General features: G+C 37.5%; 1 protein-coding gene across 1 annotated transcript in view; it reads left to right on the top strand.

Annotated features, from left to right (window-relative positions):
- Nucleotides 1-22,558, top strand: part of PTPRR (protein tyrosine phosphatase receptor type R) — a 141,168-nt gene that overhangs the window by 10,753 nt on the left and 107,857 nt on the right. The window contains exon 2 of the mRNA XM_056482107.1: nt 3,374-3,678. Coding sequence (XP_056338082.1) covers nt 3,374-3,678 — 305 coding nt within the window. The remainder of the gene's footprint in view (nt 1-3,373; nt 3,679-22,558) is intronic.

The raw sequence follows: 22,558 nt of genomic DNA on the forward strand, positions 1-22,558 counted from the left end.
TACAGAGTTTGATATAGGAATCCCAGTCTTCTCTCCCTTTAGGGTTGGAGAATGGAAATATTTAATGATGTTATGTACCAGAAGCACTGGTATTTCTAATTACTGAATTCTCCATGTGTCTGGTTGCTAACTAATTGCTTATGTTTGCAGCTGAAGTCTGCAGGGTCATAAGGAATATATTATCACTTCATCAGATTGAGAGGAAGTTTAGGTTCCCCTATAGTATCGAGGGTGGCCAATTTGTGAGGGTCATCTGAGGCATCTGTGGCAGTCTGAGAGCCAGTCTGGTAGTGGTTAGGGCCTTACACACAGTCTTCTAAATTTAGTGAAGTTTTTCACATGGGACACTGTGGATGCTTGTAATTTAAGATACTGGGGCTATGTGGACTTCTCAGATAACCAAATTCAGTGTAGCAATTTTCTTAGAACATATCTGAACATCTTAGTGCTTAGCTGATGGAAAAAGTTTTGTGTGAGTATAAAGTGTAATGTTATGTAATTAGACTTTTAATTTCTCATTACTATAGGTTAAGCAATATATTTTGTTGTCCATCTTAAAAATCTACAATGGACCTTGTATGGCTGCAGAGACTGATGTCACTGATGTGATATTTAGCATTCTAATGGATGGAAGTCTGGGATTTAGAAGCAAATGGTGATTCTTCTGTTAAAAAGTACTGAGATTCAAGGACAAGTGAGCTTTTTGGGTAGTTCCTTTATTTTTTATAGCAAAAATATTCAGGGAAGAATTTTGGCTGGTATGTAATTGTAATTTTTTTCTGCTTCATTCAGTGAAAATAATGAAATAACAGGGAAAGTTGGGATATTGAAGTGGGTAGAAATGAAATAGAAAGAATTCAAGGAGAATCACAGTTGGTTTGATTTCCTCAGAAACAAAGAAATGGGAATGAAGGAAGCAAAGAAGACACACCAAAGGTGTTGGTGGTTACTTTCCTTTGTCTTACCTATGATCAGTTTTAAAATGCTGGTTTTCTGTGAAGGAGGCATGAAAATAAATCCAGCAAAGAGATGACTGTGAGAAGTAGGTGACAATGAGAACTGCTGATGCTTCCTTATTTTTATTTTGCCACTGACACAACTCTCTAAATTGCTAGTTAAGACCAGCCCTCAGGATTTTATCAATGAAGCCAACACCCACAAAGCTTAAGGGGAACCCAGCAAGATTAACAAGTTGTGAAATTAGCTGTATTTAAGACTATACTCTGCAGTTTCTCTTTTTTTATTCTCCTCCTTTCAGACATCTTCCCAAGCAAAACCTGACAAGAGCTGAAAACATGTGACCTCAGTGGTCATTTAGGGGATTGTGTTTGTTTCAGCCTTTTGAAAGAGTAATCTTAGATTTAGCATTTTACTTTATAATAAAGGATCTGTGTTCTGTCTTTTTACTATTGATTTTCTGTTCTTGTATGTTATAAATTGCTTCACTGCCTACTGACAGGCACCCACTTATTCCAGAGAATGCATTTCTCAATGATGCAGAGCAATACTATAGCACAGATAAGGTATTGTCCTTGATTTCCCTAACTGAAATTTCATGAGGAAATTAGGTCAACAGAATGTAATTACCTACACTGAAACCTCCTAAGGGCACTGGGTAGAGCTGTGCAAATGACTGATTATTTTGATTTGCTTACAGAAGCAAAAAAAATCAGAGGAAAAATTCAGTTTGAATAGAACAAAATGATTTCTTGTTCACCCTGAATTGAAATGTTCTTGGTGCTAAGCTTCTCTTTGTAGCTCATTATGAGAATTAAAATAACATTGATTTTATATTTTTTAACTAAAAATCTGGTCTCAAATTTAACACTGCCATTAACTCCAGCAGCATCTGAAGAGGAAATTCCAGGCTGATCAGAGTGAGCTCTTTAGGTTCCCTTCTCTCATAACACAAAGTCCCTTTTCTACCTGGGTTTCTTCAAGGGTTTTTTCTGAAGGTGACTAATGCAACTTCAGTTGCTTTTTATCTGTGAGGCAGCTGAGCCTTGCCTATTTTTCTGGTCAGATAGACTGCCTTCCAGACTGGGAGCTGAACTGCAGCTATTCTGTTCAGCATAAAGGCATTGAAGATTCACTATTTTTCATCCATAAAAAAAAAAAAATAAAAAGCAAAACTGAAAGCCAAATAAAAATTTAGTCTTAGTTCCTCTTATAAAGACATCATCAGGAAATATTTTGTCTTTTAAAAGAGAACTTATTTTTTAATAATATATAATAAGTTAAACCCATGTAATTACAGAATCACAGAGTGGGTATGGGTGGAAGGGACCAGTGGCCTAACCTCCTTGCTAAAGCAGGGTTATCTGAAAGCACATTGCACAGGATTTCATCCAGGCTGTTCTTGAGTATCTCCAGTGAAGGAGACTCCACAACTTCTCTGGGCAATCTGTAGTGCTCAGTAACTCACACAGTAAAGAAATTCTTCCTCATGTTCAGGTAGAACTTCCTGTGCTTCAGTTTCTGCCCATTGCCTCTTGTCCCATTGCTGGGCACTGCTGAAAAGAGCCTGGTTCCATCCTCTTGACACCCTGCCTTCAGATACTGAGAGACATTGATGAGGTCCCTTCTCAGCCATCTCTTCTCGAGGCTGAACAAGCCCAGCTCTCTCTAACTCTTCATTAGAAATGCTCGAATTCCCTGTCTCCAGTTCCCTAACCTAAGAGAGGTTTTTGTGCTCAGCACCAAGGTGTGCAAGGTCTGGCCAAATCCACACAGTTGTATCTCCTCCCACAGATGCTCCATTGGCTGGCCAAGTGATCCTTGAGTGAAGGCTGGGTCATAGCAAGAGTTGGCATAAGGGGCTGAAAGGTCTGAACAAGGAATGCAGAATTAGGATTATGGACTAGTCTGAATTTTCTCACATTTTTAAATGTGATTTTTTGATCAAGTTCTTGACCTTTTCTCCTCAAGTGCCCATTTATAACAGATTATCACTGCTGTTCTCATCTTTGATATTACTGGGTGATAAAACATGTCAGTAAGTTGGCTGCATGTGTTTTCCAATTGAAGTCGAAATCAATGCAGAAGTTGAGCTTGGCTCAGCATGTGTTCTGCTTTTGTGTATATATATATATATATATATATATATATATATTTAAATATAGCCATGGCTGAAAATGTAAATAACATTTTTAAAGCCCTGTGAAAATGAGTTTAGGAATTCACATAGTTAAAAGACTGTGTAGTGCTGTTACTATATTGTTATAGAAAACACATTGTAAGATTTTAAGTGAATTCTTATATTCCAAAAATATTTTTCCAAATTTCTCAGAACTCAAAGATCTTGTAGAATTTCCAGTGCCATCTACAGAATAGCCAAGAGAGACATTCTAATCTTACTCTTCTCTTTCTACAGGCTGCTTTTCTGGAGACAGTGATCACTTTTTGGCAATTCATCAGCGAAAGAGCGGAAAACCTGTGTTTATTTATCACCATGTGGAGAGTGTGGAGAAAAGCCTGGATACAGACAACTATAAGGATGCTAAACAAAATTTCCATTCTTCTTCCCACACCAAAATAAGCAAGTTGCACCCTGCAATAATTGTTAAATCAGCCTTCCCCAGGTCTGTTTATGACCCATCCCTCAATCTCTTAGCAATGACTGGTCAAGATTTGGAAGTGGAGAATCTTCCCATTCCTACAACGAATGTGATTATTGTGGTAAGTGACTTTTTCTGGGTTCTGGAGGATTTTTATTTTTTTGTGAATTAATATGCCTGTAGATAAATAAAGATGGATTGTAATTTTGGGTAGCCTGACTGACTAAATTTAAATAATGACCACTTGTCTTGAATTTCTTCACTTTGGTGGAATTTACATTCATATAATCACACTCTATTTAACAAACAGTCTGGTGAACCAGTGCAGAATATAGCCTCTTTGTAGGTAAAGACCTTACCTTTGCCTCAAATGCTGTTGATCCTCTTGTCTTGACTGATGTTTGCACAGTTTTTACTGGATGGGCTTCAAACTTATTCTAGAAAATGTACTTCAAGGAACTATTCTACAGAGGCAGAGAGATTTTTAAAGAGTGACATAAAGGTTTAATGCTCTTCTGTTTCTCTGGTAAATCCACCATCATGCTTACTTAGCTGTTAGAAAAAAAAACCAAACCTATTTCTTGCAAAGAATAAGAATAAGAATAAGAATAAGAATAAGAATAAGAATAAGAATAAGAATAAGAATAAGAATAAGAATAAGAATAAGAATAAGAATAAGAATTTTGGTATATGCACTTCTTCTGGGACGTATGGATTGGGAACCCTCCACTGTGAGGTGTGTGACCTGTCCCATTCTGAAGGTGGTGATAGCAGTGCTCCCTCCTGCAGTGAAGGGCATGTCAGTTTAACCATATATTGATGCTGCCCTGCTGCATCCTCACCCTTTGTGCCAGTGGAGCAGCTTGCTGTCAGGAGGGCTGTCCTTGGTGGGGTGCACAGTACAGTCTGTATGTGTTCTGCACAGACACTGCCTTCCTCACCCCTGTGCAGAGGCAGCTCTCCTTGATTCCTGGAGGGAAGAAGAGCCACTTAGAATGGCTTGTGCACTCATTAGAGTGAACTAATAAAGATTAAAGTGAAATGTGTAAATTGCTTGTTTCAAAGGATGATGAGAGATTAAAGGAGAATGGCCTTTACAAACAAGGAAAAAAGAGCATAGAACACTAGAGCATGTTAGCACACCAAGTGTTTCAAAATCCCATTTGAGCTCCCTGTATGGTACTCTAGAGATCTGCCCTCATGAATGCACCAAATGCAGTAAAGTAGTGACAGTGTAAAGAATAATCAGGATAAAAAACAAAAAAAGGAGGTACTGCTCTTTTCTTTCCAGTGCAAGCGTTATTTCACTTCCACTCAAGGTAAAACCTTTCAATTAGTGCAAGGAACTCAGAATAGGTATGGCCCTGCTTTCGTTTCATTAAATGACGCTGTTACCTATGAGCTGTTATTTTAGTAGGGTTTTGCACAGTTTAGGAGACCCATGGTCCTCAACTAGTAATGGAAGAATCTTGCAAAATATTCTGGGGCTACCTTGATTTTAGCTGACTGGCTCTGTGTCGCCATTAAAAGTTAAATGAGGCAGATTTTCAACTGGCAGATAAATTCATATGAAAAAAAGGCCCATTAAATCTATATTAAGTTCTCATTAAGTGACTTTGGTCTGAGGCTTTGCTACTGCATTTCTAGGATGGAGCTGCTGCTCTGAAGCCTTCTGTTCTGGCTGAGAACCATATGTGCTTTAAGGGGAGATATAACAGCATGAGCTAATCATGACATGAAAGCTGTTTGTTGTTTAGGTTCTTCAGCTGTCTCTGGATGTGCTGAAGGACGGTGGTTGTGGTTTGTTTCTGTGTCATGCTTTCAGAAAAAGCCTTTGGGGAAGCAAGTGTATGTTTGAAGCCAAAGTGTTGTGAGTCCGGCACTGCGCTGGACTAGTCCCACCATCAGAAATGTTGAAGATGCCTTCTTTAAAAGGGCAGCTGTCTCACAACAGGGTGGTTGCCATCATCCAAGCACAGCCCTGCTCCTTCCAGGTTTCTGTACTTCAACATTCTGTTTCTCCCTCTTGAATGCCACCTGAATTAGATTGTGGTGTTAATGTAATTACCAAGGGAATCTGGATAGTTTTGAATTGCATGTGTATCGCTCCCTCCTTGTTTTGAGTTAGCACTTACTGCCTGTTGCTGCTTTCTGGTTTTTAGTATATAGTGCAAGCATCCATTTTTGTTGTTTTGCCCAGGCTGACTCTTTTTGTTCCAGCCTTTAGCAATGTTGTTCTTTGCTCATCTTGAAAGGGCATTTGCTGCTGTTAGTGCTTGCTGTAATCCAGTTACATGACTGGTGCACATTGTGATTTAGTATGAAAGCCAGCAACTTTTTTTTTTTTTTTTTTTTTAAATAAATCAATGCTGTGTTGGCTCTGCAGAGGAGAGGAAACTGAATCCAAACTAATTTCAGTGACTCGAGGTCCATTTTTTTTCATAATCAAGGTGGAAATGTAGGGTGAATGGATGCCTAATGCAGAACTATCACAAGGTTACATTTTGTGCTAAGGACTAAACCATCTGACAAGGGAAATGTTGCCAATGCACAGCAGACTACTATGAAGCCAAGAATTCTGCAGGTATTGTGTCAAAAAGTGATGTTTTTTGACTCTAACAATAAAGAACACCTTAAGTAATTTTACTGAAACTAGAGGTGTTGTAGTAGGCGTGTTAATTTTCTGGGAGGGAGTTTTATATAATTAAAGGCAATCACATTACCTGATATTAAGCTCCTGTTGTTTGTTTTCATGTGTGTGTGTGTTCAGTTCCACTTGTTTATTGAAGGAAGTGAGGACAATTCAGAGCTCTTTGAAGCATTTTGACTGTTCTATAAATGCCTTAGTGCTTACCCATATGTTCTGTTTAGCTGTCTCTGTAGATGATGTGAGACCAAGTCATCTGAGAATTGCTTGGATAACATACAGAGTTGCATAATTTTTTTTAACACTTGAGTTTTCTATTTGTAGGCTTTTATTTTGCATCTCAGAAACCATATACTCATTGAATTAGAAGTGCAGTGAAGAAGTTCCCAAAAAGTTTATTTATGTTTACTCCAAGTCTTTCCAATACTGAATGTAAGAACCATCAAGGTCAAGGCAGTACATGGAAAGTGGGAATAGAATGTGGATAATCACTTATGATAGAAAATATTGTCTAACATACTTATTAAAAAAAGAAAACACATAGAGTTTTGTGTACTAGAGTTGTAGTAAAGGCTACAGCTCAGGCTTGGTCTAAACTATCACCTCATGGATATGCTAAAGCATCATCCTTTGTAACCTGATGTAGTTTGGTCTGTCCAAAGCCTTTCTCAGGCACACAAATGTATTGTACCAGGATTGGACCAAGCTGCTCAGATGCTTTTTTCACTTGCATCCTGCATATCCTTGCATTCAGAAATGTAAAGGTAATAAACTTGCTCAATATATCACAATTTTCCCTTTCACACCTCACTCTTACTATACACCTCCTTATGTAAGCATGAAATCTGTTTCTTTTTCTGTTGCTTAGAAATGCCACAGTGCTTTGTGCCACTGTAGCCTAAAATTCAGCTCATCTCTTTATTTTTGTTTGATTCACGTGTGTTACTGAACTGAATTGATTTAATTAGTTTCTTTCAGCTAGTGTCAATGGGACATATGATTCACAGACAGCCACATAGAGCTTCTCTTTGCCTTTTCCGTGGCATTTTGTGTAGGGCTGTGTAAGGCTAAATGCCTCAGAACTATAGCTTTCCATACCATCACATCTGTTTTGTCTCCAGTATTTGAACTGTTTACTTTCAAGCATGCTGAAGACCACAAGGAAGAACTTCAGGTGCTAGTACTTTGAGAGAGGATTCTCTCAAATAAAAAAAATAAAGCACAGCAACATATGTATCTATAAGTAGATATTCATGTGGGAACCAGATATTCAAGCTGGTAATCTATTAAGATATCTAGCATGCTTCTAAACACTTTCTGGATTGTAAGGGAGTTAATATAGGTCAGAGGCCATATCCAGTAGGCAGACTAGATTTGATCATCCTGATTTGGAGATTAGTGCTGACATAGACCATTTCCACATCAGTTTTCTCACAGCCAGAGAACAGTACCAGATGTATTTAATCTACTAGTACAATGCAGCCTTGATATCTGCTTCAGGGTGAGTTCCCTAATTCCAAATGGCTGTAGTGACAAGATTTTTACTGATGATAATGGGTGCTTAGGCACCAACTGCACACTGACTACCTATTTAGATATACACACATGCAGACACATCACATTTAGTGCCATCTTAATCTGGAGCTGATCCCAGCTTAAACAACACATTTTATGTTGAAATAATGTTGAAATCCTTTCCAAATCTGGGCATAGGTCAAGTAGGTGGGCTTCTTCTGGGTGGGTTTGGGTAGCTGAGAATGATGTGGCTGTGAAACCACAGCAGAACTGCTTTTACACTTCATCCCACAAGTACTGCTGTATTCTTATATAACTTTCCTTGTACTACATAGTCAGAAAAGATGCATCTTTTGTGCTGACATGGCCTTATCAGATGTAAAAGTTTATTTCTTCTTTAATCCCCATATCCTGATGTGTCAGGTTTAATTACCAGTGTTAAAGTCTAAAATTTATCTATGTTATTTGTTCCTAAATTTTATTTCATCTTCCCACACCTCTTTTCTGCCAGAAATGTCTATTTTTCTAAATCTTTGTACTCCTTATGAAGCCATGGCATCCATGTGAAATGTTGTCTCCAAGTTCCCCTAGGAGCACACAGGACATCCACTTTTTCTTCCTTGAAAAGACCAGCTAAACAATGGGAACCAGACTGCTATATGCCTTTTCTTCTGAGCATTGCAGTTCTCTCCACTGTCTGGTTTTGGTTTTGGTGGGGGGTTGTAAGAAGAACTCTGTGAAAAGATTCTGATAAAAAGATGGGGGCATCCAATGCTTACAGTTCTTTTCAGTCCAAAAAATGTTTTCATATAGCTGCTTCTTTTGTGAATGCATTTAATGTAGATTTTCTTTCATGAACATAGAGCACTATTTGTGCAATTTTTTTTTTACCTTTCTTTAAATGAAAAATGAGTGTTTCTTCTCACTGGCAGTCTGGTAATAAAGGATGCCTTCTTTTACAAGGCTAAATCACTGAGTCTTACTGAATGAGAGGAGTAGAATAGGGAGAGCCCTCTGAGTCACAGCACCAAGTTGTGTGTGATCTTTTTGTGTGCCAGAAGGTAAATGACTTTCTGAGAATCATAAGACAAGAAGATGCTCTGATAATGTTTTTTCACATATAGCCTTTTTCACTTTTTCACCAGCTGTCCACTTGACTGACTGACTGTTTTTCCAGAATCTCTTATCATTCTTTTTCCTGATACTGAATACCATACCTTGACATAAGATGAAGTCTCTTCCTTTCTTCAGTTCTCTTTGTTAGGAACTGTTCTATCTCTCAAACACTGTGTCAGCCTCTGCTGGCTCAGCATCTCCCCAGTTAAGTGGCCCAGTAAGGCCATGCTGAATAATCAGTAAAGATATCTTGAAATGTTACAGTCTCAGCCTGATAAATATACATATAAGTCTGTGAGAAATGTTGATAGCTAAGCATGATCCATTAGACAGAAATTTAGGATTGCCTTTAGGAGACCACCTTTAGAAGAATAAAAGTGTTTTTCTTTGGGACCTAGAGAAGGGAAGAGGCACAGTTACTGAAGCAAGTGATTTGATGCTCATGCACTGTCTGCCTTGCATCATGTGTTGCATGATATGTTATACTATGGTCAATTTGAAAGTTATTTAAACTGGTAGGTTTATCATCCCATTCCACCCTGTACAGTAATGCCCTAATTTTCACTGGGATAGATGTAGATGTGTATATGTATAGTTCTATCTATTTCTAGGTGTAATTATGCTACATTGCAATAATAGAAGTGACTAAGGAGCTGCTTTTTCAATGCTCTGCTTAACCCTGGGGTCTCAGCCTCGAGTTTGTCAAATTCTGACTCTAGAAAACCATTTACCTCCTGGTGTATGGAAAGATCATACACAGTTTGGTGCTGCGACTCAGAGGGCTCTTTGTATTCTACTCTTCCTGGCTGGTAGGAGTACCCTAAGCTCACTCCCTCTAAAAACTTGTGAAGAGATGAAAAATACTTTTGAAAGTATATTAAGCTAAAACAATGGGTTGCAAGTAAGGCAAAATATATGAGTGAGAAGAGCAAGTAGTCCATGAATGACAGGTCAAACAGTGCTGAGGCAAACAGCCAAGCTAACTATCTATGAAATATAACAAAAAGTCAGATGTCATGTTTTGTCACTGAACATCTGTTATTGCTGGCCTAAGAAAGGGATTGGCAGTAACCCAGGCCAAAGAGGCATAAATAAAAAATACATGTCTCTGCAGTGACTTCTCAAAGGAGCTTTCTGAGGAGTAGAATCTTAGAATCAATAAGGTATCAACTGTATCCATCTCCATTTCCAGGTCATGTATTCCAGGTCATGTATTTGTGATGCAACGCTTGGAGTAGCAGAGAAAAAGTGCCATGCTGTTAGTGAAATATTAAGATCTTATTATAATTACAGTGCTGAATTTTTAACAAGCTCTAAATGTTAGTCACACTTCAAGAGTGGGCAGTATCAGTCAATACACTTAGTGTGATTGTTCTAATCACTGCTGTGTCTTTTTACACTTTACTTTGGGGCCCCAAATATTAGGTCTTCACAGTGTTTGGCTTCTAGACTCAAGTCCACCTTCTACTAAGAGATTGATGCTCGCCATTGCTCCTTAAGTTACTACACTCGACATAACATATCTGCAGCAAGCCCTGCAAATAGACCTAGTAGCCTGCAGCTCTGTCATTCTGGATTTTGTTTGCACAAAGTAATCTAGAGAGTCTGCATTAGTTTGCCTCGTTTGCTTTCTGCTTCCTTCTGTGCACTTCAGCAGGGATAATTGCATACTGAACCATTAGCATGGTATTGTGTTCGCTGTCAGTCTTTGTGGAAAACAGGAATGATTGCATTAGGCTGTAACATGCACTAAAACCTCCTTAAGGCTCCTTTTTGTCCTCTGATTTGCAAAATGTTAAAAGAATGTTAGTGGGATATTCAGTGACCTAGTGCTTTGTTTGATTATCTTACTGCTGGCAACTTCGGGGATGCTTTTGTAACATTCAGCGGGATGTTACACTTGCACAAAAGCTGGTCATACCCTCCACAAATTGCCCATATCCCCTTTAGTCACAGCGTTCCTTTTCCTGCATTTCTAGTGAAGATGTTTCTTGAAGTCATTTCATTTTCTTTATAAGCTGCACCTTTTAAATGAAAACAGGATTTCAGGAGCAGGCATGTTACATGTTTTTTAGCTAAAGCCTAAAGTTTCATTGACAGTTAGCCTTGTGCAGTTTATCTCTAAAGGAGGTGTCAGCTGTTCCATATTTCTTTTAACTGTGTATTCATTCATGTTACTGCCAGTCCCGGTTATAAATTAAATACTTGTGTGTGGCAGAACAGAATCTGCTTATGTTCTTTCATTCTTCAAATATGTGAGTTTTGTCCTGTAGGAAAAAACCTTTATTAAGTCATAATTTAAATTTTAAATTTTAAATTTTAAAAGCATTTCCACTAAATTAAATTCAGATGCAAAATCAAAAGCCAAAAAAAAAAAGCCAAATCAAAGATCTTTACTGTTGCTTAAACTGTATTTTCAAATGTTGGAGACCTGGATCAAAGCCTCCCTCTGAAGGAGGTAAGGGAGAAAACTGAGTTTGAGCTTTTTCTCATTTCACATTATCTAGTTGCTGAGTTAAGGGGTAGAGAGCATCACTTTTCTCATACTTGCAGATGAAATTATTTGTTTGTTCCAAATTACATTGTTTCAGCCAACTTAAAATTCAGAGAAGTATTGTTCTTGGGCTGATCCAGTGTCTTGTATGTTTTGATTTGGCCTCTGAAAGCAGCCCCCAAGACCCCCCCTCCTACTTGTTTCTTACATGGCCCCATTTATTATTCTGATTGAAAAAGGCTTCTATACTATTTCTCTGCCATGCTGTATTAATTCCAGAAGAAAAGACACAGAGATTTAGACAATAGTGGAAAATCTTTGGCTTTTTTATGACAGTGTCCAGACTGCACTTTATGTGTTTTGTTGTTTGGGTTTAGAGGACTCTGCACTGGTTGGACTGACTTCATTACCTAGAACTGTGCAGACAGGCTTGTATTTCAGAAGTTCAGGAGGTTGCTCTAGCTCTATCAATGTTCTCTTTTCCTCTTATAAGTGAGTGGAAACCTATTACTGCCTAAATTTGGCTAAGGAAAGGGAAAGTTTCCTGGCATGCAGAGTTACAGATGCCATCACTAAAATCACACATTCTTTATGTTCAAAATCATAAATAAGCTAGATGGCCCTATTGGGATCATGAGGCCCACCAATAGAAAATCAGTGACTACTTCCCACAATAAATCTATGCATTGTGTTGATAATGTTTAGGAATAAGGAATTCAGAAGCACTTCTTAAAAATTCTTTTAGCACCCTTAGAGAACTATGTTTGTGAAAACCCAAGTCCCCTACAGTAACTTTGAAAAGGCAGATAAAGGACACTCAGATAAAAGACAGAAAGACATCATGTGTTTCCTTATCAGTCAATGTTTTGTTGGATCTGGCAGTTCAGCCTCTGGAATAATCCTTCTGGTTCTTCACTTCTGACTTTGTTAGGAAAAGTGACAGCTTCTGTAAAGTTCCTTAATAGATGGTTCATAATGTATTCCTGTGTGTAACCCCTTAAATATTAAGCCTATTAAAAACTGCTTTTGAAAAATTTAAAAAAAAAAAGCATTATTTTTCTATCATCATGACATTAATATGTGATATTTTAAAACATAGTTTTAAATTTTTGAAAAAGCCAAACAATATTTGAATCAGCCAAACAATATGTTGGAGCAGAAACTATCTTTCACAGCACAGTTCTCAACACATAATTTACTTTTTAAAATGCTTCCTAGATCTAGCATTACTGCATTTTGGCATCTCTTTTGCAAAGGATAAATATTGGACTCTGAAATTTAATGCACAGGCTCAGATGATACTAGGGTTCAAATGTTATAGCATAGCTCTCAGGTGAATGATGTTTTTTAGTCACCTCAACATCAAACTGATTCATGGAAAGGGGAATAGTCCAGAGAAGTAAGCAGAGAGGTACAAATTCTTTGTCTGTTTTTTTTTTTTTTTTTCTTGCTGCTGAAAGCATTTAAATGGTGTTTCACTGTCCTCCTTCCTTTGAAGGTCAGCCATGACTGACAATTTGTAATGGAGCTAATTCGTACTTGTCTCTGCAACACAATAAACTGGTGGAAATTCTTTTGGTGGATACAGTGCTTTGAATTGAGTATAGGATAGATGCATCATGAGGAGCATTGGGGGTATATATCAAGACTGCTAAAATAATGGTGTTTAATAGTGTAGAAAGGTGGTTGACTGCATATGCTACGTCAATATTTATTTAAACATGAATTGTAGCAGATTTCCATTTCAAACATTTTTAGCTGTTGGAGAATAATAGTGGAATATCTGCTTTGTACAAATTTGGCTAAGATCATATGTTCTCCTTGGGAAAAGTCATTGTTAATAAACTGTAGCATAGAAATCAATGACAATGTAAATGAAAATTTTTAAATTAAAAAGTGCTTAACTAAATTTATATAATGTCACTGATTGAATTGAATTTCATGTTTTTGCCAATTTTTCTGTTGGTACTTTCAGAATAAGAGGTTGTCTCTCTGCTGGTACTAATCATATCAGTAATCTTTTTTTCTTTTCGGAAATGCACTCAGGGAAGTAAGGATCTCTTCTTTTATGGTCCTGTGGTGTTCTGGCAATGCTTACAGCTTTCTGCTTTGTTTAGCCAAATTGTGGCTGATAAGCTTTCTTTCTGCAACACATGGTATGTTGTCTAATTAAGAACACAGCTCTGGAGGCTACTCTTTACAAATGTATATGACATTTCAATTTCATGTAGAAAAGTAATTTCATGTTATAACGGTTTATTTTCAGATACTGTAACACACAGTCTTATAGTGGTGCAGTCTTCTGAGCTGTCAGGTCTTTAAAACATGAATGTTTTTGGTGAGTGGAAGAGTGACCTTAAATACTGCACTCTTAGAGCCTTTATATTATTTAGGCAAAATAAAGCTGAAACCATGTAGAAATTATGTTTTTTGTTTTAAGCTGTTGATGAAAAATAAGCATTGTCCCTGAAATATTTCTCACAGATTTTCTCTGAAATGGTGTTACAGAATGCCATGGCTCTGCCTAATTAGCTACAATAAAAATGTGTACAGGCAATAGAAATTAACTTGAAAATTACTCCCTTTCTTCTCCTGGTTTCTGTTTAAACTGTAGGTACATGAGTTAAAGAGCTCTCCCCTCTGTCCCTTGTCTACTCTGACATATGCTTAATTTTAAGGGTATCAAGACTGACCCTGGTAGAATCCCTGTTAAAGGAGGGCTGGGGTGGGAGAAGGGAAGGTGGCTAATAGCTGTAGGAACACCCCTCTGGCATACTGTGTGCATTTGTGGTTGGGCACAAAGGACTGGAGCTGGGCAAAGAGGGAGAGAGAAACTGCATGTGTAAAAGACCACATAAATAAAGAAACAGCAAGAAATCTCTAGAATGCTGATCGATATATTAATTAAAAAAACCCAAACCAAAACAACAGCAATTAACTCCTCTAGAAATAGATAATATGGCAATAACTGAATAGATAAATATATGATTTGAAAGCTGGAGACTAAATAAGAAAATCTGATTGTGGCTTTAATTTTAAAATATACTTTGTAAGAATCTGCCTGAAAATGGATATAAACTTTAATGAAATAACTGTAATGTGAGGCCTTTGGTAATGAATGAATTAGAAAACCATATGGATGCATTAAGTCGAATAATTAATGTGCCATACACAAAAGTAGGACATCCATAAATCATTTATGATGTCCTCTTCAGCAGTCCTTGGCTCTCTGAGTCTTAATTGAAATCCAGGGTAGCTGGATGTTAGAAAAACTAGATTTGCTAGTCAGATAACAGACAACTTTCATTAAAGCATTAATTAATTTTAGAAGGCTGAGGGCCTGATCCATTAAAAATACTTGCAGAACAGTGCTACTTTAGTCGTGTTTGGGGCTTTTTCTATTTTAATTACTCTCTTCCTCTGGTCAATGAAAGTTGTGTTCTACTTTAACTTGCTCAGCAAACGTGATGGAATACTACTGTGTTTATAGAATTAACTATTGAATTGCCCAGACAATTCCAAATGCTTCAGATGACTGTATGGTACAGTTACAAAAGTAAGGTGATCTATTCCTTACTGTAACTGTCAGTGAGCCTGTTTCCTCTTTCAAAGGCAGAGAATCCGAGGAACTTTTTTTGGCAGTTCATTCTATGCCCAGTCCTTCATGTCAGTAGGAGCAAGGGAACACTAAAGAAAATACCTTTTTGTGGCTTTTTTAACTTTTCTTGTATTTAAACATAATAATTTATTCTCTCATTTTGTAATCTTTAATAGTGATCTAATTTCATTACTAAAATGGCAAAAATAAATGTTTTTCATTGCTCTTACAAAATGAGAGCATTTTATAAATTTTGGAATTAATGAGAGACCTGAGCTGTAGGCCTGTTCTGCCAAGAAGTGTGCTTATGGCACAATGGTCAGGGTTCTTTTAATAAAATGCTTAAGGCAAAAATTTAACCAAAAAATGGATTTACACTATTGGTTCTAAAAATATACAAGATTCAGTTTGACAATAGTATTATTTAGTTTGAATAGTACATCTTTGTTGTAGTTATAAATAAGCTAAGTAAAAGTAGAGATAGGCAGTTTATTTTAAATTGCCACATTTATTTCTGTTCAGGTGTTACTAGTAGGATGTTTTTATATTTAATTTTTCATTATTCAAAGTAAGGGACTAAAGAATGTTGTAGATAATGAAAAAAACTCTCATAATATAATGTCAAACTATGATAGAACATATTAAGACCATCACAGAATTAACTATGTTGGAAAAGACGTAGATCATCAAGTGAGATCAAGTCCAACCTATGACATAACACCACTTTGTCAACCAGACCATGGCACTGAGTGCCACATCCAGTCTTTTCTTAAACACCTCTAGGGACAGTGAGTCCACCACCTCCCTGGACAGCACATCCCAATGCCCAGTCACCCTTTCTGTGCAGAACTTTTCCCTAATGTCCAGCCTAAACTTGCCCTTAAGTGCAGCTTAAGGCTGTGTCCTCTTGTCCTGTTGCTGGTTGCCTGGGAGAGGAGACCCCACCTGGTTACAACCTGCTGTCAGGGGGATGTAGAGAGTGGGACACATGAAACAGATGTACTGAGCACAGAGTTAGCTCACATCTTTCAGGGCTTGCTGTCTAAGGCATAGCTGACCATCTCTAACAAAAAAATGTGCAGAGCTGTCCATCCCTAACAAAAAACTCCCTTTGAGTTCCAGTGCTGGGGAATGTATTGCAGAGTTTGAGGAGCACCAGTATCAATCTGAGTCATGGTATCCTGAGCTACTAATGCCTAAGAGCAGCTTTGGTGTCTCCATATTCATGTGCCATTAATCTGATGACCCAGGACAACTTGAGCACTGACTGTGTTTCCAGGCCAGGGACTGTATTTCTAGGCCAGACTTGAATGTTCCCAGCTGTCACTGCCTCAGTCAAGCTCTTTGTCTTGTTTTCATGTAATTGATTTTTTTTGTTCTGCAATGCTACCAGTTTATTTGGCTGGCCAGCCAAGTTTGTTTAATGTTTCTCAGTGCTTCCTCTTGGCCCATATCAAATTCGCCTCTGCTTTCTACCATTATCTTTCAGTGTAAAACAGGCTTAGCATAAAGCTGCAGGATGTTTCAGGGACTATTCAGAATTTCCTTGCATGCCCTGTTTGACTCATGGGCTGCTGGTTGTCCAGTCTTCTGTTACGAGCACAGCCTTAAAAATTCTCTTCATTAAAGGTAAGAGATTTTAAACAAAAAAAATCCAGTGCTTTTGGCATGCTGCATATTCATATTTTCTGATTAATCACTGAAGAAATTAAATGCTTCAGAAAGACATATCTAATGCTTAAAAGGACTGTTCAATCAGAATGTGACCTCATTAATGTCTTGTGTGTTGCCAGTCCCAGTGATCCTAGCCTTTGTCAAGCAAAGTTTGGCAAATGCTGCTAGCTTTTCTTTATCATAATGTTGTTATAACCCTTGCCATCCAATGGTCTTCTGCTATTGATCTTTGCTCTTTTGGCCTTGTTACTACTATTGTAGTTTCTTCAGTTGTAATAGAAAGGAATTTACTTAATCTTTGGCTCCAATACATAGCAATTTATTTTCTTGGCTTGTCTACTTTAACATAGACACTATATCTTTGCTTTCCTAAATCTTATTCTGCCTGGAGGCTGACTGACTGCCTCTATCATTTGCTTTCTTTTTCTTGCCCTTTTCTTTAATAGTGGATTTCTTTCAAAATTACTTTGAGGGTGATGCAATACAAAAATACCTTCACTTTCATATCACAAACTGTGATATAGCTAACAGCTCATTAGTAATTGAGCAGATCACACCTTCCTTGTAGCAATTGAGCTGTATGGGCTGCTGATCAAGAACCACTGAAATGAATGAAGTCTTCTAAGTCAAAAAACCCAAGGCAAAGGTTGAAAATTAATTTCCTTTTTAGAGAATTTTAAGGTAAAAAAAACCAAACAACTTCACTAGGATAAAATGAAACTATTTAAACCCTTTAACTGGGAGGTAAGGAGGAAATGAAAGTCATGTATCACAAAAGTCTCAAAGCTGCAATGGGTGCTCAGGTTCCAGCACCTCTATTGTCACATCCTGGTAGGAGCCGAGAGTCACAGGGGAAAATTGGTTAAATCATCCAAGTCAGGTTATTTGGTGTCTTTTATTTACATTATAGGATAGAGGTGGGATTGGCTTATGGAGGGGGTATTTTCAGTGCATTTGATATTGGTCTTGCTGTCAATATATGGGAGTTGCAAGGCCAAGTCTCTTTTAGACATTGAAATGTTTTGCTCTTCTTTCCAGATTAGATTTTATTTAGTTAGTTCAACTGAGTGGAATCTGTAGTGTTGTTGGAAAAATAATTGTCTGGAAATCCAGTCATTCAATTTATGTGACATATGAGGACAATGCAATAACGCCATCCTGAGGCTTATACAGATCAGGGACCTGAGCTGGGGTGTCCCACATGCAGTATAAAGCTTTACCACATATCTGTTGCTTATTCTGAAGTAAATCCATCTTCTTAAGGTCCTCAGTATGTTGTCCCTTTGTGAGATTATCAGCAGTGTATTATTTCTCAACAGCATAAAACTAAAAATCTTACAAGAAATTCTGGGGACCGGAACAGAAGGAAGCTATTCTTAGCTGTTCTTTTACTAATAGTCTGTACAAAATCAGGAGGCAGTATCAGCACGAGTCTCAACACAGATTATCCTGATAAGTTTACACTGAGTTGCTCATGCAAGATATAGATAGTAAGGAGTTTCTGCACCCTTGCTAGAGAAACAAAAATAAAAAAAGTAAAAATTCAGACACGTGTTTTTGTACAGGGAGGCAAGACCACATGCAGTCCATGTGCTTTCTCTGATGGAGTGGAAAGGCAGAAGTTGTTTTTCAGAGACAGCACCAGACAAATTACATAAACAGAAAGGAATTTTGAATTTTGTACATTCTGTTGTTCTCTGTCTTTTAAAAATTGAATGTATATTCAGGAGTCATTTAGTTACAATCATTGTTGACTAGACAATCATTTCAGCCAAACTTGCATTACATTATTTCTGCATTGTTCATTCTTCCCTGAATGATATTTTCTGCTGGGACTTACAACCTAACACTACTGATGTGAATTGACGTGAAACTTATGAGAATAAGAGTCCTAGCTGCTTGAAGCTGCTTTGTGTTGCCCAGCATAAAACTTCTATTTTTCTCCAGTTAATCAGGCATGTAATGTATTCAAAAGCAATGATTCAGAACATTGCTGCATTTTTCATACATCTTTTTTTATTTCATTCTGTTCTGTTTTATCCTGTTTGGTGCTTCCCATGCAGTATTCTCCACCCCTTTTTACCCTTGTCTTTCATTCCTGTAATAGTAATTCATCCTTAAACCAATACAGTTCCCTTAATAGTCTTCCCCTTTACTGTGAATGATCCTTTTTTCCCAGACCTGTTCTGTTACCAGATCTCTGAAAATGCTGTGGATATTGGAGATTGTCTTGAACTGTAATGTCCATTTTCTCAGCTTATACTAAGACAATATGGCAGGTGTTCTCAACTCTGATTTTAATTAGGATTTTTTTTTTAGTCTGGTGGTATTTTGTGATTTTGTAGTTGAGATTTTTGGGGTTTTTTTATTTTTATTTATCTTGTTCATGGCAAATAACTGCTTTGGTTCACTGTGAGAGCATCTATTTTCTTATTTGCTTGTGTTAAGCTGGAATAAAACAACTATCCTGCTTTTGGTATACAGTTGCTTTGCTTTTGCAGTGCTGCATAGACTTCTGGATTCCAGTTGCTGTAGGGATTATTGTGAATCACTTACACCCAAGTACTTACAGACCTGGAATTAAATTACAATAAAACTGATTTCTGAAAAATCCTATTTAAACTCATGAACAAAATATACTTTGAGGTCCAAGATTAAATTTCGCTGCTCTTGACAAAATGTTACAGAAAAATATGTTTTCACTTTAAAAGGGGTAATGTTTGCCACAAGTTGTGACTAACCAAAGCTAAATTGATGTTTGCTCAAAGACAATGAAAAAAATTATCTCAGCTAAACAAACTATTCATTTAAGATTAATTTATTGTAAGGTGTACGTGTCACTTAGCAACATAAAAGTGTGCAGTATTTCTTAAGTGTAGACATTGAATAGGTTGAATTTATACTCTGTAGAGTTTTGGAGGAAAAATGTCTAATAAAAATACATAAAGTAACAATATTGTCCACCAGATGTCCCTGTACTCATAGGTGGTAAATGACAATATTAGTTCTATTATCTAATTGCTTTTATTAAAGGCAATTTACACATAGTGTATGCATTCCCAAGTCTCTGTTAACCACTGTGTAATAAGACTGTGAATAACTGGCAATTTTATTAGCAGTATTTGTGAGCTGTAGTTATGAAAATAAGTTACAGGAATTCACTGTGAAGTTTCTACTTGCCATCTCAGTTTTGTGTGCTTTTTCTTCTCTTGGAAAACAGTCTATGTTTATCATGCATGCATGGTAAAAGTAATAGCTATTGATCTCTTCTATTTGTCATTTATATAAATTCATACATTTAAAATACATTAGTCATATAAATATTACCAAGTAATATGTTTTTATCTATCTGCCATCTGTAAAAGACCTGAAGTAACTAAAACTGAAGAACTAGTGAGTTGATAGATTGTGGCTTTTGTGAAGATTTCTTCTAACTTTGGTAGCTATTGGAGCAGACTTTGGACATGGCACCTGTATTCATGCCATGTGTTTCATTTCTGTCAGCTGCTCCCTTGGCTTGCTGTGCAGCGTGTTCCAGCCAAACGCTTGGCTACCAGCTGTCCATGCATGTTTAGTGGCTACAACAGGACTGTGAGGTATCCCTTCTCTGGTGGGGGCTTAGCTGCTGCCCTCAAATTTGTAAATAACCATATACCTGACCATATCCACAGTGGGACCTGGGCAGGTCTGCCAATGCGTGTGCACTTAAGCCTTGTGGCCAGTTTGAAGACACAACTTGAATTTTTGGTGATGCCACAGCAGGGAAAGGACATTTTGTCCTCTTTCGCCCTGGCATTACTAAGCTGCCAGAAGGGCATCTGAATCCATGCTGGGAGCAAGGCCCTGGCTTGGCTGAGAGATCCCACCCCAGGCATTCACTCTGTTGAGTCTGCATGGGGAGATATCCTTGGAAAAAGAGGTGTCAGACATTGGTGGCAGAACCTATGTGCAAATCTTCCTTTCATTTCCTATGTTTTAAGCTAATTTAAATTATAGAGATTAAATTTTACAGAATTATTATTTGATAGATATAGTTGTGACCCGCCAGATGTTTCTGTGTTTGGCAATGTATTCATTGATTAGAATATTTGATTTTAATGATGTCCTATAACCAATCTTCTGCTTTTCAGTTGTAGTTACAAAGTTTTGCAAGATGTATAGCCTTGAAGATTTCTGTTGAATTTGCATAAATGTAATTATGGGTATTTCTGTTGTTATCTTTTGCTTCTTTAAAAAAAAAGTACCTAAACATACTTTATTAAAACTGGGCAATTTTTTATTGCCTCTTAATAGTGTCTTCTGATAATGATTGTAGAGCAATTTTTTTCAATGTGTTTGTGGTTCCTTCTTTTACTATATTCAACTTTCCTGATAAGTAAGCAGTTATGTGAGTTGTTGTACTAGATACATAGATTGATGTTATCGACCAGTTCTTAAAACTATGAGAAATGCTTCTGCCCAGATAAAGTTGCAAATGAGACCATATGCCAAATTCAATAGTAAGGATTTCATTTAACAGTAAATATGAGAGAGAGAGAGGGAGAGAGCAAGAAAGAGAAGAGAGGTGGGGGAGGACAGAAAGAGAGTGATAGAGACAGATATAAGAAAATATCACCGCTCCATGGAGGCCACCAGCATCCTGATGATCCTCTCCTTCTGGTCTTCTTGGTAGTGAGGATCCCCTTGAAAAACAGAATCCATTGGATTCATGTATGTTCAGGCCAGGTGGGACTGCCCAGGTACCTCCCAGAGGTGGATCTTGGATGGATTCTGACACCCCCTCGCTGCCTCTCCCATGAATGTCCTGTGGATGTGCCTTCCTGGGGCTGGGGGTTTCACAGCTGGGTGGGTTTGTGTAGGGGAGGATGGGTGTTCACTGCCTCTGACCACAGGTTACAGCACACACCCAAAACTCTCCTGCTCCCTGCTTTGTTGGGTGTTGGGGGGAAGTCTGTGCAAACCTGGCCTTGTGGGTTATGGCCTCCCCCACCCCAAACCCAGCCAGGGATGATTTTCTGCTGGGTTTGGTTTCTTGTGGATGCATTCTACTCTCTCAGCCTTGTTTAGTTTTTCCTAGACCTTAGGTGATTGAAGGGTAGTGTCTCCTTTATCTTATCTAGGCAGCTTAACTCACAGTCCAAAGGCATCTTCAGGGAGGGGTGGTTGTAGATTCTTTATACAGTTTTTGCTAAAATGGCCAAAACTCCTTCCTAATAATGTTTGAGGTATGAACCATTTCAGTCTCTGACAACTGATTGATCAGTTGGAATTCTGTCTTTAGACGAGGTCTATTGCCTGATGCCTGAGCACTGTAAGCTTTACAAAGTAAAGCAAAATCAGTAGGAGCCAAGGAAGCAGGAAGGGAGTGGGATAGAACAAAATTCTAACTAGTTTGGAGAAAACAAGGCACTTCTGAAAGAAGCATGCATCCTTGTCTTGGTGGATGTGCCAAGACTTTGCCTTTCCTGTATTAAGATGTTAACGAACATTTTATATTTATTACATGAAAATATATCTTATATTTATGTATATTTGTGTGTATGTATGTCAAGATGGTGTATTGCATGGAAATTTAAGTATTTTTATTTGAATACCTGGTTGCAAAATTTTCTGTTTCTGTAAGGCATTATTGTCTCTGATGAACTGCTATCAAACAAAAGAACAATAAAAAGTGTTTACTGCAACAGCAAGGCATAAAAGATTATTCTAAGTCTGAGTATTAGAAAAGCTACTCTGATTCCCAAATCTATAGACCAATCGAAATGTAATTTATTTTTTAAATCCATTTTTTCCATCCTAGATATATTTGTTTTATTAACGTATTTTCAGTTTGAGATATACTATGATATTGATGTAAAGAAGCTTTCAGGGATAAGGTTTAATGAAAGTAAAAGCTTTTACATGCATCTTAGCCCAATAGAATGAGCTAAATTTACTTCAGTACACTGGGCTATCTA

The sequence above is a fragment of the Oenanthe melanoleuca genome, chromosome 1A (assembly GCF_029582105.1).
Source record: "Oenanthe melanoleuca isolate GR-GAL-2019-014 chromosome 1A, OMel1.0, whole genome shotgun sequence".
NCBI classification, from domain to species: domain Eukaryota; kingdom Metazoa; phylum Chordata; class Aves; order Passeriformes; family Muscicapidae; genus Oenanthe; species Oenanthe melanoleuca.